At 44.1% G+C, this 14,670-nt stretch overlaps 2 protein-coding genes across 3 annotated transcripts in view; one reads left to right on the forward strand and one right to left on the reverse strand.

Moving 5' to 3' along the window:
* PRKCD (protein kinase C delta) overlaps positions 1-5,563 on the forward strand; it is a 60,793-nt gene extending 55,230 nt beyond the window's left edge. For both annotated transcript variants that reach the window (XM_066326843.1, XM_066326844.1), the window contains exons 14-18: positions 1,143-1,205; positions 2,357-2,495; positions 3,319-3,507; positions 3,666-3,794; positions 5,024-5,563. In XM_066326843.1, coding sequence (XP_066182940.1) covers positions 1,143-1,205; positions 2,357-2,495; positions 3,319-3,507; positions 3,666-3,794; positions 5,024-5,182 — 679 coding nt within the window. In that variant the 3' untranslated portion in view covers positions 5,183-5,563. The remainder of the gene's footprint in view (positions 1-1,142; positions 1,206-2,356; positions 2,496-3,318; positions 3,508-3,665; positions 3,795-5,023) is intronic.
* A 4,173-nt stretch (positions 5,564-9,736) lies between these two features.
* LOC136366049 (6-phosphofructo-2-kinase/fructose-2,6-bisphosphatase 4) overlaps positions 9,737-14,670 on the reverse strand; it is a 51,271-nt gene continuing 46,337 nt past the window's right edge. Inside the window, exon 14 of the mRNA XM_066326858.1 lies at positions 9,737-10,778. Coding sequence (XP_066182955.1) covers positions 10,719-10,778 — 60 coding nt within the window. The 3' untranslated portion in view covers positions 9,737-10,718. The remainder of the gene's footprint in view (positions 10,779-14,670) is intronic.

Here is a 14,670-nt window from a genome sequence, read left to right on the forward strand (position 1 = left end):
ACTTACTGCTATTGCTGAATTGACATGATAGTACAAAAAGCCACATTCCATGAGATGCTAATTAAATGGGTAAGCACTTTGTTTAGTAAGTACAACTGTGTCAGTTATCTGTGATTTAAGTTTTCAGTTCCAGTGATCTTTAAAGGATGCCAAAATACTCTATTATTGTTACTTTAGCTATCATTTTTAGTTCGAGGTCAGTTTCTACTTCTCTCATCCACACCCATGGGCATTTTAATGGCATCATTGAAGGGGTGGCAGGTAAGCCTTAAAAAGTAACAGTGCAGAGTACTGGATCTGTCTGTAAACCCCAGGAACATTACTTCTGTTCCTGGCACTGCACTAAGGATTGCTGACTGATGGGATCACAAGAAATCTGGCATCAGCAGCAGCCAGTTGTACAGGTCAGCTCCCTTCCCACTCTCCCAAGCAAAAATGTGGCTAAAGCCCCTCCAGCTTACCTGCATCCCAGCAAACACCTGTGCATCTGGCATCCTCTCTGGGTATATTCTGTGTCTATTTGTTTTGGACCAGCATTCATTTTCTATACAGAAATAGAAATAGTTTTATATTTTTCCAATTTAAAAAAAAATGCTTTTTGGGGCAGAGGGAAGCATTCTTTCAGATTTTCCTTCATGTCCCCTAGATTGTCACCTCCTTTTTTTTTTTGAGGAGAGTGCCCCTGAAGTGATGGCACTTTTCAGTGTGTCTGTTGTGACCAGGCAGGTGCAGAGGGAGACAGGTGAGGCCCAGTTCTAATCTTGTCATTGGTGCCCAGGCCCTCCTGCAGCAATCCTGGAGAGCTGAGCTCCCAGTAGCTCTCTTTCAAAAGGCATGTGCCTATCAATAAAACCACTAGAACTGTTATTAAGGACGAGGGAAGGGATGGTGTTCCCTGAGGGATGTGGGATGAAGCTTACAGCAATTCCTGCTGTGTCCCCTCTGCTGTTTGGTGTTGGACACTGCCGATGTGTGGTGGAAGGATTAACTTGCAGGTCACAGCATCTGGCTGCACACACACAGAGATATCAGGATTTAAAGATGTGTACAGTGTTTCTCAAAGATGCCCACAGCATTATTTTGGCTGCTTGAATTGACTGTTGTAACTGAGTGAAGATTAAAATACATTTGGTTTTTTTCAGGTTTTACGGAGCTGAAATTGTATGTGGGCTCCAGTTTCTTCACAGCAAAGGCATTATTTATAGGTGAGTACCAGCTAGCTCCAGGCTGGGACCTGGGAATTGTCTTATCACTTCATGCATCTTTTAATTCCTGATTGATGTAACAAACACAAGCTCTCTGTCAGAGATCTGATGTAGTTTCCAAGGCTGTTAATATGCCCAAAATTAATCTCTATGTGTTTCTTTCCTTGGTAGCTGGAATGTTGGAATGGGATTTGTGTTACACAAAAGCAGTTTTGTTTCAGTTATTTTCAAACACTGCCTTCAAGTCATGAGTCTATTTAGTGTTGAGGTGAGGGAGAGGCTCCTTGAGCAAACCAGCAAAGTGAAAGTTCCCTGCTTTTGCCTTCTGATGAAACCACATTGATGGTTCTGCCTCACAAGGCTGAAGCATCACGGGCCACACCCTGATCCAGTGCTGGTGCTGGGAACTTCAGTTACCAGGAGAAGAGACTGCCCTGTTCTTATGGGAAACTCCCTGCTCTATTTCAGCCCTTGGTAAGCAGAGGGCTGTTCATTTCTCTGCAGCCTGCCCTCCTTGGTATGTGCATTTGCAGCCAGATGGACAAAAAATGCAGCATGGTCAAAGGGAGGGAGTGTAGCTTTTGGAAACTGCTGGGAAAGAGCTCTTTCTTGGTTGAGTAGTGTTGTTCTGAGAAAAGATATGAATAAGACCCTTCACAGGCTCTGCCACAACACATGAACTTGTGCTGTAACTAGGAACAAGTCACAGGTAGTGTTAAGAGCTGGGCAGGTTTCGAACAATTAAATTCCTGCCAAAAGCTCTCAGAATCTAACACAATACTTCTTTTGAGCCCTGAAGCTGGTGCAGCACTGCTGTGTCAGCTCCTGGGGCATTAACTCACACTGCCTTCCAGCAGCAACAGAAGCTCTGGCTGTGTTTCTGGGTCTGAAAGCAAATGTGCTGGATTACAAGGTCACATTTTATATATGCACCTTAGCCTCTTACTTTCTTTGACAAGAGAGAATTCTTCCCTTGTCCCTCATGCCTTCAAAGCACAAAAGAACCATTTTGGATGGATTGTGTTTATGGATGATTATTTTCTTGAAAAGCCTCTGTGTGTGCAGCTGGGGAGGTGTTTCAGTGAAGAAACTGCGTGCATCTGATTACAAATACTACTTAATGCACAACATCTTTAAAACTCTTTCTGCAGAGACCTAAAACTGGACAATGTGATGCTTGATAAAGAAGGCCACATCAAAATAGCTGATTTTGGAATGTGCAAAGAAAACATTTGTGGTGACAACAAGGCGAGCACTTTCTGTGGGACCCCCGACTACATCGCTCCCGAGGTCAGTGTGGCACACACAGACACTGCTGGCATGGGTTTACTGCCCTGATGGCACAAGAGCTGCTGGGATTAATCAACTCTTTGTAGACTAATAGCTCAGAAAAGTCCAAGTCTAATAGAGGCAAAAATCAGAGGAAAAATTTGTATCTGTGTTTTTTATAGAAGGTACTTGGGATTTTAAAATATTCTGTAGCTGTAAGTTCAAAAAAGAAAGTGGATTTGGAAAGTTAAAATGCTTTTTAAAAGCTGGGGGTTAGGTGTAGCCAGCACACCCATGAGGCTCCTGCAGAATGAATCTATGTATGTGCACTGCAGATGGAGAAGAGATTTGTGCCTCTGCAAACAACCAGGATTCAAACCAAAAAGGAGCTTTTAATGGGAATCTCACAGTTTAATTCTCTGGTTGTTTTTTTTTTTTTTTTTTTAAATCTTATTTGCAAAGCAGCTCAACTAAAGTATTTCACTTTTAAAGCTATAAATTATATTAAAGACTTCTCTAGGAATCTACTTTGCAACACTACTTGCTTCTCCCTTCATCTTGTAAAGAAAATAAGAAACTAGAGAGGGTGGTTTTTAAGTCTATAGTTATTTAAAATTAAGGGAGAAAATTTCTGAATGAGAGCAAATAGCTGTCCATGGAGCTGGCCACATTCCCACAACCAGCAGCCCAGTGTAAAACCACAGCTCTGCATCAGTGTCCACAATTTTCCAGAGAGATGGATTTTTATTTTTCCTCTAAGTGCTCTACTCATTTAAGATTCTCTCTTCAAATACATCTGGGTTTTGGGATTGCTGCTTCTTACCTCTTACCTGTATTCCCTCAGATCCTGCAGGGTTTGAGGTACACATTCTCTGTGGACTGGTGGTCGTTTGGGGTGCTGCTGTATGAGATGCTGATTGGCCAGTCCCCTTTCCACGGGGATGATGAAGATGAACTGTTTGAGTCAATCCGAGTGGACACCCCTCACTACCCACGCTGGATTACCAAGGAATCAAAGGATATATTAGAAAAGGTAGGACTGATGCTCAGCTTGGGGTCCTGATACTGTCTCTGTGCAGGGAGAGACAAATCTCCTAATAAAGGAGCTGTTTATCAGCAAATTGCTCTTACAAAGGGAAAGCCAGGTCAGATGAATTCCTAATGCTTTGTGCTGGGTGTCTTCTCTTGCAGCTCTTCGAAAGGGATCCAGCAAAACGACTTGGGGTCACTGGGAATATCAGAGAGCATCCTTTCTTCAAAACAATCAACTGGACAGTGCTAGAGAAGAGGGAGGTAGACCCTCCCTTCAAGCCCAAAGTGGTATGTGGGTTGTTCCTTGTTCTTAGTAAAGAGTAGCCCAGGGGTAGGGGGTGAATTCTGTTCCTGCACAAAGGATCCTACTGCTGTTTTCTCCGCACATTTTACAAATGAGAAAGTTGTGCATCTGTAAACCCATTGTTCTTGGATGGTTCAGTTCTGCACAGGTGCACTGTACTCCTTTAACTGCCCTGAGATCTTCCTGTCAAAATTGTCTTCCTCTTGCTCTCAAGGAGTTTTTATTAATAAAGCATTCAGGAAAACCAATAGATAGCTTTAATCTCCATTCCCCTCTGCATTAAGACTGTTCACAGTTCCTTGCAGTTTGCTTATCTGAAATGCCACGTGAGAGGAGCAGCAGTCCAGGCTGCTCAGCTGGTACCTGACTGCAGGCACTCTGTGCAAGCAGTAGATCTCTGCTGTTTCAAACTCACCCAGGCATCTCCAAGGGGGCAAGAAGCAGCATTCTCTACAGTACTGAACTTGAAATTAATGAACATACCCAATGGTACCTGAAAAAACCTACAGAACAGACTGTAACTCAGTCTGTATCACAGTGGGATGCTGCTGCTTCAGCTCACCTGGTTAAAAATCCAAACCAGTGTTTCTCCAGCCTATTCTAGAACAGGTGAAATGGTGTGGAGGCAATAGTCTCATTAACGTGTACTCTATGGAGGAGAGCTGTCCCTTTCAAACACACAAGGTTTTGTGTGGCTTGTTCCCAGAGAAGTGGGAAATCTGGGAACATAAGGATCCTACAAACAGCAATCGTCAGTGGATCAGAGTGTAAAACAGTTTCTAGTTACATGAATATTTATGAAACACAGAACAGCTGCTATCAGGCATTGCTTTATTCTCTGAACAAGTACAGCCTGTGAAATGTTCTCAGGAATTTACACATTTTGGTTAATGACAAGAAATGTTGATCTGATGTGTAAGTTAATGCTGCATTACTTTGGTCAACAGCTAACCTTTGGGTAATAACCCAGTCTTATCCCAAATCCAGGTGGCTCTTCTCCAGAGCAACCTGGGTTTGATTTTTCTGTTGGTTTCCAACTGACAATAAGAAAGTATCCCAGTTATAGTCTTGTTAAAATAGGTTAAAATGAGATTTTTTCTCTAAAGCAGGGGAAGGAGGGAGGGAGCTCAAAGACTAACATTTTGTATTTAAATAATTTGTTCTAAAAGAAAATATAAAGTTTGTCTTAAACTGTCTTCTGTCTCTAACACAGAAATCAGCAAGTGACTACAACAACTTTGACAGAGAATTTCTGAGCGAGAAGCCAAAATTGTCCTACAGCGACAAAAACCTGATTGAGTCCATGGATCAGTCTGCATTTGATGGATTTTCTTTTATTAACCCGAAATTTGAACAGATCTTGAACAAGTAAGTCTCTGAACAGCTGGACTTGAAAGCAGAGTTACATATTACAGACCCAGACTCCCAAGTGTTAATGCATTCCAACCACTTTGATACTTCAGAATAATACACGGTAGTGTGATGAATTACGTTCAACTCCTGATTTATTGGCAGTGTTTTTATGCATGGTTGGGTTTAAGGTATGTGAATCATGTGCATTATTTTCTCTGTTTGGGAAAATGTAAATTCTGTTTGGTACTTGAATGTAATTATGTTTTATATATATATGTGTGTGCTGTATATTTTGCTTGAGAGAAGACATTGGGGAACAGAAGACGTCTTTTTAAAATGTGTTTGAGCCCTTGGTTCTTTTATTTGTCTTCAATTAAAAGAAAGTTTAATGTAACTTTCATTCATGGCTCTATGTTTTTTAACAATATATAATTTAACTCCCTTTGTCTTTAAACTACAGTGAAAAAAATAATGCTTGGTCAGCCATGATCAGTTTCTTAAAATATTTGTTATTTTTGTGAATTAAACAAAATGAAGTGCCAGACAAAAGCAGAGATTCCTAGTGTAACACCAGCTGCTGTGGGGAACAGCTCAGGGGTGCTTTTGCTGAATAAATGCTGCATATTTATTCCAAGGCAGTCCAAGCATGAGACAAAGAGGCCTCAGCATCCCAGAGCAGCCCCATCCTGCCTGGGACTGTGGGGTTCTGCCACTAAATGGCACTTCCTGCTAACAGCCACAGCAATCCCAGCAGGACAGAACACAGGTTATGACTGTGGAGTTACTTGCCTGCTCTGCCCAAGGAATTATTCTGTTTAGCTGCCAAATACAAAATCCTTCTTCCAGTTCCATTTGCTTGTTTGTAACACAGCAGCTGTGGCTTCTCCTGCTTGCTGTGAGAAGGGCACAAAAACAGATCCTGCTTTCTTGCAACACCTACTACTGAATTTTGATTTTTAGCTATTAGTGAGAAAGAAAAACCAATGTACTTACTGCAAAGCTCCTTCCAAAACCTTTGCCATGCAGTCAGCTCATAAAATTCAGGCTGAAGCAAGATTTCCTTGCTTCTCAGAAGCTTTCTGTATCTTGTAATACTATTGCAAATTATTTGATTTTTCTCAACACTGAGCAGGCAGAAAAAATGTACATGTGTCAGTTCATCCAAGAGTTATGGAATGGTACAGAACTCTTAGGAGCACCCTGGAGCTTCTGGGGAGTTTCAGATTGTTAATCCTGCTGAAAGAGCAGCTAAAAGCTGTAATACTTTGTAGAGACTCAAAAAAAATACACTGCTGCCTTTGTTCTGCTCTTAAAGAACAGCTCTAGCTTATTGTCACAACTCAAGTAATGCCAGCATGCCCTGGATGCCATCTGAGCCTGCAGCAGATTGAGGCTGGACAGGACAGAACACAGCTGGCATTTCCCCAGAGCCAGGGCTGGCCTGGTTTTCCAGCCACAGTCCAAGGGGAACAAGCAGTGCCCTGTAAGGGGCTGCAGGGAGAGCAGGAACCTGCATTTTTTCCCTTCATACAACCTACAGAGTCACTTCTGCTTTGCCATTTTTCACCAGAAAGTGATTCTGCTTTCCAAGGTGAGAGCCAGGCCCTTGCACCCAAGCAGAAAGACATTTCTAGGTAAGAAGTTACAAATGTGGGTGCCAGCAGCAGTGGGTATCTGCACACAAAGAAGCTGTTATGATCTGCAAGTTACAGTAAATATTCCTTGAGAACGCTGTCCCCCTGTACTCACCTGCTTTGCTCTGGAGTAACAAGTGCCAGATCTGCTCAAGTGGCTTCACACAGCAGCTCTTTCAGCTGGCATCTACCTGATGTACCAGGAACATCTCCTGCTGCCACAGCTGTGCCCGACTGCACTCGTGACACAGGGGCACAGATCCCTTTCCTCTGCAGAGCAGCTCCTCCCGCTCTCCTCCACGGCAGCCCTGTCCTGTTCAGCCCCTGCACAGGGCCCTGCCCTGCACCACTGTCACCTCCTGACAGCACAGGCAGGAAAGCTCCAGAGCCTGGAGGGCTCCTCCACCTCCTCTGCAGCACTGCTGCACCCAGGGCCACCTGTGAGCACCATCTGCGTTCACTCACCCATCAGCTCTGCGTCGTCCTCCTACTAATGGAAGTTTCAGCCATCAAAGGATTTTGTCCAGAAAGCAGCCTAACACCACTGAAACAAAGAAGTTACACCTGCTCCCCAAACAGAAATACAGAGTGGAGTTAAACTATGAAAACACTCCTCCCACCTAGCAGAGACGAGACAAGTGGTTACTACCTGTGGGGCTGCGATCAGCAAGGCATGAAAATGTGAGTACATAATTCTAAAAGCACAAAGCAGTAATGAATTTTGTCCTTGTCATTCTGAAGGATAAGTACCCCAGCAAATTTAATGCCTTCCAGCATACAAACTTGTACTGACAGGCAGCATTTGGCTGTTGGTTTTCAGCTTTCTCAAAACATGAAAGCTCAAAAGTTTTCTCAGCAGCATGTTCAAGACAATGTAAGAGGAGTGTAGTTCTGAGGGTGGAGCAGACCTTAATCCCAGTGACCAGGTAAACCTAATAAAGTCTCACCTTTCTCCTCCACTGTGTGCAAATCCTGGCTTGCATTTATTTAATCAATTCTTCCAACTTCTTCCTCTATTACTGCGTTTCCTACTTAAATCATAATTGTTTGTCACAGTAGAAGAACCACAGGGTGAATTAATTTAATCCTTACATTTCATCAGTATCCCTAAACCCAGTTTGTGGAAGCTGTGGAACCCTGCTGAGGCTCAGAACACTCACCTGGCACTTCAGCCACTGGAAACACACATGGAAAGAAACACGTATCAGTGCACTTTGTAGCATTTGATCTTTATTACTTGGATCAAAGGTCAAATGATTACATTTGTCTGAAATATTACAACAAAGGCCAACGATGTAAGAAGGACAGTTTAATCCCATTCAAGAGACTGCATCTGAGCCAGGCACACACAGAACAGAGGCAGTCAAATGGTACAAACACAGAAGGTCAGGACAAGGGTTTTCCCCTCCCCTGTCAGTGACTATTCTGTCAGGAGTGGAGGGGACACACTTTGACAAAGTGACATTTAACTGCAATTCTTAACTGTGCCTGCCCAGAACAGCAGTTAGGGTTACATCCTGGAAGAACCCATCACTCCAAATCTACATTCAGCTCAAATCTACATTCATCCTCTACACCTGCCTCTCTCCAGCCAGGGTCAGATGCAGTCACCAATTCAGTACCTTCCTACCACAGAACCAATAACTTCATTTTTTCTTTCTCTTCAAGTATCAGCACAATAGTTTATTTACACTTGTGTACAACTCTTTTTACTGAACACCCATTGTAGTAAAACACTCATCACAGTATATCTGAGCAGGCTATAAAAATACCTACTGTACACAGAACATGTAGCCTCAAGGATGTTACAGCACCTCTGACAGATCAGAGAGGTAAAACAAAGGGGGAGAGGAAACACTTCAGGCCGTGCTTGCCAGCAAAGAGAAGCAGCCCCTGGGCTCAGCTCTCATGGGGGGAAACGTTTCTGTCCACATTTTTTTCAGCTGGTCTGAGCTCACAATCTGCCAATAAAATCCCACTTTTCTAATGCAGCCTCCTGGGATTTTTACAGATCAATCCTGACATTCTCAGTGTAAAAACTGTTCCACCACCCCTCCTGTCCCAGCAGAGGAGCAAGGGCGGCCTGGGGCACAGCCAGCTTTCCCACACCACCGTGGGAGGGGAAATTGCTCCTTCAGTCACGCCACAAAGGGGGTCTTGTTAACTACATATCAATAAATTCACTCCTCTGAGCAATGCCAGGCAGGCTTTCTCCTCACCCCACAACTATGGGCACAGCTGAATTAATAAAGGTCTGAAATGGCATTACCATAACACACACACACAAAGCTTTAGACAGCAGCGCTTGAAGCAAGTGTTCCTGGTCATTCTGCACCCTACACATTCCTCCTCTGAAACAGAACCCACTATGGCTTACTTCCAGGGCTGAATATATTGCTGAATTTAGCTTACTAAAAAAAAAAAAAAAAAAAAAAAAAAAAAAAAAAGAAAATCACAACAGCAGCACATTATTTTATAAACCCTGCAGAAACAAAAGACAATTTAGCCCTTGCGTGCAAAACTATGTTACCAGGGCCTGGTATTTCACACAGGAATTCAGGGGATAAAAAAAACCAACAACCTCAACAACTCACATGGTAAAAGCTCAATTAATTGGAAAAAAATCTTTCAAAAAAACACAGTCCAGCTACCAAAGAACGGTTCTCCTCATTTCAGAGCTAGAGCCAGCAGCAGTGCTGGCAGCTCACTTCAGTTGTCTGGTAACACACACACAAAATACACTTTGATTTAGTACAGTTAAAAGGTGGTGACCTTGACAGACACAGAAAATTCCATTTTTAGCACTGGAGTTTCACTAAGCATAAAAAAGCAACGAAGAGTTGGGATGATGGAAGGTGCTTAAAAACAATACCAAAAACCCCAAGGCGGGTATGCCATGTTAAAAATTATTTTAGAATTTACCTGTTGTTTGTGTTGCATGAGCTGTTAGAATGTTAAACTCACCTAACCTTTCTGTACTGATTCCTGGTGTACGTATTAAATGTGGCTATAAAAGAGAAACACATACTTTTATGTTGAAATTCCTTCCAAAATTTCTCTAAAAATATAATGACAACACTAACAAGACAAGCAGCTTTTCCAGCCGTTGACAGGCTGAGTCCTTTTCCCCTCCCTTCCAGACTTACGAAAGCTGCTCATCCCCTCCCATAACTGCAGCAGAAAGGACATGTCTCTCCATCTTCTCTCTTGATTCATGCCCCAGCTGTCACTCACATTCACGTCTCCCACTGCCCTCCAAAACACACCTGGTCTCTGGAAAGTGTTAAAATCTTGCTAAAACAGCAGAATTTCCCAGGTAGCAAATCCAGCTTTTATGCTTTGGTTTTCCAAAGGGAACAGTATCTCCCTCGTGAATTTCAGAAAAATTTTAATTTGTGGTTGGCAAACCAAAGTTCAATTTAAAACACAGGACAGTTATCAGAGCTGATGGGCCTTCCCCATTTAAAGCAGCTTTGCAACATGAAGCCTCCAGTGCTCAAAATGTAGAATTTTGCCCATGTTAAATATTACATCAAAAAAACTCCATGTAATTCTAGGCAATCATTCACAGTAAAAATAAGAGAACTCTTAGAAAAAACACTTACAAAAGAAAATAAAAGTCTAGTTAAAATCTGACAGTAAAATCAACACGGGCAATTAACCACCTTACATTATCCACAGACAAACAGTAAAAACCCACTGAAACTGCACAAATTTACATAAGAAAAACCTAAAACCAACTCTGCTCTGCTTCCCACAATCATACCTTTTGAGTTATCCACGAGCACAAGTTTTGTCCAGAGAAGTGGAACCACATTCAAAACGTCTCGAAGGGAAGGGGAGGCGCGTCCATCCCGCCCCTCGCAGACACCGCCGGACCCTGAGCTGCTGGAGGAAGGGCTGCCACCCCGGGAGCTGCAGCTATAGGTGCGTGGGGACTGTCCTCAAAGCTTCTTCTCTCGACCTATTCACACCTACATTCTGCAAATTTAAAGACAAAAAAATATATATGAAGTTTAAAGCAAAGGTCTCGTGGCAGCCGCAGCTTTTGCTCGGCACACAGATGGTGAGCGAGTTGTAATGCTTATTTCCTCAAAATGCTCTGTAAAACACAAGGAAAGGTCCTGGTTCAGGAGCCAGAACCAGGCTTGGAACTTGTTCTAGTGCCAGGAGCTTTACAAAGCCCCTCAGATACCCAAAGGCAGGATCTGCCACCAGTGAAATGCATCCCTCAGACCTGTACCACCCCAGGCCTGGCAGGACAGCTGGTCCCCGTACACCATATGCAAGTCTCAGTGTTACAGCTTTTAAAACCTTTTTGTCCTTTAACCACATTTTTCTAACCCACTGTCTCTCCCAGTCTTTATGCAAGTGTAAGGGGAAACAGAACCCTGCAAAGGCCATAAACCACACAGGAATCAATAAAATCCTGAGGGAGGGAAGCCCATCTCTCCTTGTTCCAAGCACACTCCAGGAAATAATTCCTTAACACCAACAGCCATAAAGCCAATCCTGATCGTATCTGTGAGCAGCCAAATCACTGGAAGAACTCTGAATAACTCCTTGAAGAGCTGGTAACATCAAGTGTTCCCTAAAGAGCTGGTAACATAAAGTTTAAATGCACTTTGGGATGCACATGGCATGTGGCAGATGTCACGCTGACATCAGGGAATGCTCCAGTGGTTTTATAGCCACATTTATTAGAGTTTACATTCAAAACAAGTCTCTCCAGTCCAGCTCCAGGGAAAGGAGAGCCCCATAAGCACAGTGAGGGGCCCTCTCAGCACATTCAGACACACAACTCCCATCAGTCAAAACTCATCAACTCAAACAGCAATTCAATCCCCCCCAACCCCAGTTTCCAGATTTTCAGCCATTTCTTAGGATATAAACAAGCAGCAGCAGATTCTCTTTGGAGGTTGAATTCTGCCAACATTGCTCTGCCCTTACCAGTTCTCCTACACCCACATCAGCCCTTCCCTTTGTCACCAGCCTTCAAGTCCTTGGGTACATACCACGCCTTTTTCCATCATAAACACCACGCCAAGGTTTCTGGGAACGCACACACAGCAAATGCTGCTGGACAGAGTTGTCCAGGGGCTGGAAATCTCTGCACCCACCAGCACACAGCCTGACCTACTCCCACCTCTCTTCGAAGGAAAGCAAAGCAAAGCAACAACCCCATTTGAAAAAGAAGCTTCTACAAGAAGCACCACTTCTGCACCAAGAATAAAGCATCAGAGAGCATCAGTATCTGCCAAGAACACGAGGAGTTGGCAAAACAAGTCATATTCTGCATGGTTATAGGGGGGGAAAAAAAAAAAAAAACAAACAACAAAAACAACAAAAAAAACCCCCAAACCAACAGAACATGCTGGCATTTGGTGTGTTTGTGTTTTTCTTAGCAACTGATGCAACATACCCAGAATTTCCCTGGAACTGCAGAGGTCTCCCCAGGCACTCCCAGAATACTAGCTGAAATCTTTTAAGCTGAACATCTGATGTTGATTCAAAGAAAATTAAATGGAGCATGAAATGGAGCATCAAAATGCAGGAATCCAGAGGTACTGGAAATTAGTCCGCAAGCAGCAAGAGCTAGACAGCTCAAACATGAAGCTAAAAAGAAACAAGGTTATTAAGGCAAGGCAGAAGATACAGCTTATTTCACTCAATGAGAGGTATTGCATAAAAGCAGCATTCTAACAACTAATACAGACCCAAAGGGAATATTGATAAGCAGGCAAGAAAGCTGAAAGCAAAAAAAAAAGCTTCAATTTGAGTAAACAATCTCAGGCTGTAGAAGCAAAGTGTGCTGAACTGTCACACTGAAGGAAGAAGACTGGGATAAACCCTGATAAACACCCCCAAGGGCTTATTAAGCAAACACAGACCAGATGAACAGGGGCTTAGAAAAGGACCAATATCCTCATTGACTGTAAGGGGGTTCCTACTCAGGAATCTCATCAGATGAGATGATGGCAGCTGGGCTGTACCCACCTTCAGTACCATGGGCACTGTGAGGGAAAAGCCATGCAACAAGGACAGTGCTGCTGCTTAGAAAGGTGACAGAGGTTTCAGCCTTACTTTTGGGACCAGAAGGTGTCCCTGTAACTGCCTGGCACCAAAGCACACCTGGACAAACCACCGTGAGAGCCTGGAAACACAGGAGGAGGAATAAACACCACACACCTTTCCCAAATACTGCTTCTACCAAGACATACACTCTCTTCCTTGGCCAGCCCCAGCAGGAGCTTGCTACTTCCAGAGCCTGCTCCCCAGGCAGCAGCAGTCTGACCCTGCCTTGCACAAGAGACATGCAGCCCTTCCTGGAAAGGCTCAAAGTACACAGATTAACTCAGATACCCTCCTATAGCACTGCTGCTGTCCTCATTATGCCCTGACCTTTGTACGCTTTTTTCCTATAGGACAGAGCGTCCCCCAGCAAAGTGCTGTGGCTCTCCAACAGGACAGGCTCTGTTTTTGGTTTCACTTTGACTCAGCCACATGTGATCCTCACAGCAGAACAGGAAGATCCTGCAGAAAGGCTCCTGCAGGCAAAAAGAGGAACCTCTGGAGACCAGAACCAGCACGGGCATAAACATAGAAATGAACAGCACAATACAAACATTCAGCACTCCGTGCCACCAACCACCTCTGACATCTCCCATCCAGCATCAGGCCTTCCTTTCACTGACAAAGCCAGGGCTGCTGGGCAATTCTGCTGTAAGAGGAGACCCCTTAGGGCGTTCTGCTTTTAAATATCCACTTCACTCTGTTGCACACAACAGCATAGTGAGTGCTGTGCTCAGCAGAGAACAACATGCAGACACAGCCCCAGGAAATTTGGCTGGCAGCAGCTGGCAGAAATGGAAGGTCCTGGGGTGCTCCTGCTGCTCCCCTTCCCTCTGCAACCTTCACCAGCCACAGACCAGGCAAACTTTGCTTTCTTCTCTGGCCAAGCTCCTGCTCCTGTTATCCTCTCCCTCAATTTTCTCCAATAGCCCAAGCCATTCTTCTTCAAGCAGCAAAACTCATTTTTCCCACAGCAGATACCTGTACAGATTCTGGCTCCATCAAAACAATGCATTGAATTTCACTTGGATGGTATTTCCTTAGCTGTGGCCTGTGGAGATGACAGCTCTACAAGCTGTCTCCATGTGGCTCCTCAGTACCTGACTGTGGCCAGCATCCCTGTGATCCCTCAGGAATGTCACCTCAGCTGTCAGTAAGAGCAAGTGGCCTCATTGTTTTGTGCAAGGGGGCACAAGCAGGCTCAGGTGCTCCTCTGGGACACCTTTCACAGCAAAGCTCAAGCCCAGACCCTGGAGCAATTAAACACGGAAAAGTGACCAACCACTCCTACATCACCGTCATGACAGCAACAGGAAAATGATCCAGGTTGTCCCAATTTCATCCCAGGGACAGTGGTTTAACTACACACCAAGCACCACAGCAGGAGGCTCTCTGGCCAGAAGGTTATCTGGTTATGGCCAACATTCCCAATTGCTACAAACTTCTGGAGAGCACAGTACAATTTTAGAAGCGCAGATATGTAAAATTTCTTTTTTCCCTAATCCTGGTTTGGGAAAAACAAACCACCAGAGAAACTTTACAGATAAAAGCTTCCACAACCTACAGTCCTGCTTACTTTCACTACTAAAAGAATCCCTTGGAAAACAGCTGCAAGGCTCAGTGTTTTTCTGCCTTTCCCTACCTCAGTGCTACCTGCTCCATGGCACAGGTGCTTCCCACAGAGCCCCATGGGAAAGACACCAAGGCACCACATCTCCCACAGCCTGCAGTCTCATCTCTCCTGCAAGAGGCTTTCCTATCACACAGTTTGAGATTCGTGCCCCGCTGGTTTGAGATCTGC

This window comes from Sylvia atricapilla, chromosome 11 (assembly GCF_009819655.1).
Source record: "Sylvia atricapilla isolate bSylAtr1 chromosome 11, bSylAtr1.pri, whole genome shotgun sequence".
In the NCBI taxonomy this organism is placed as follows: domain Eukaryota; kingdom Metazoa; phylum Chordata; class Aves; order Passeriformes; family Sylviidae; genus Sylvia; species Sylvia atricapilla.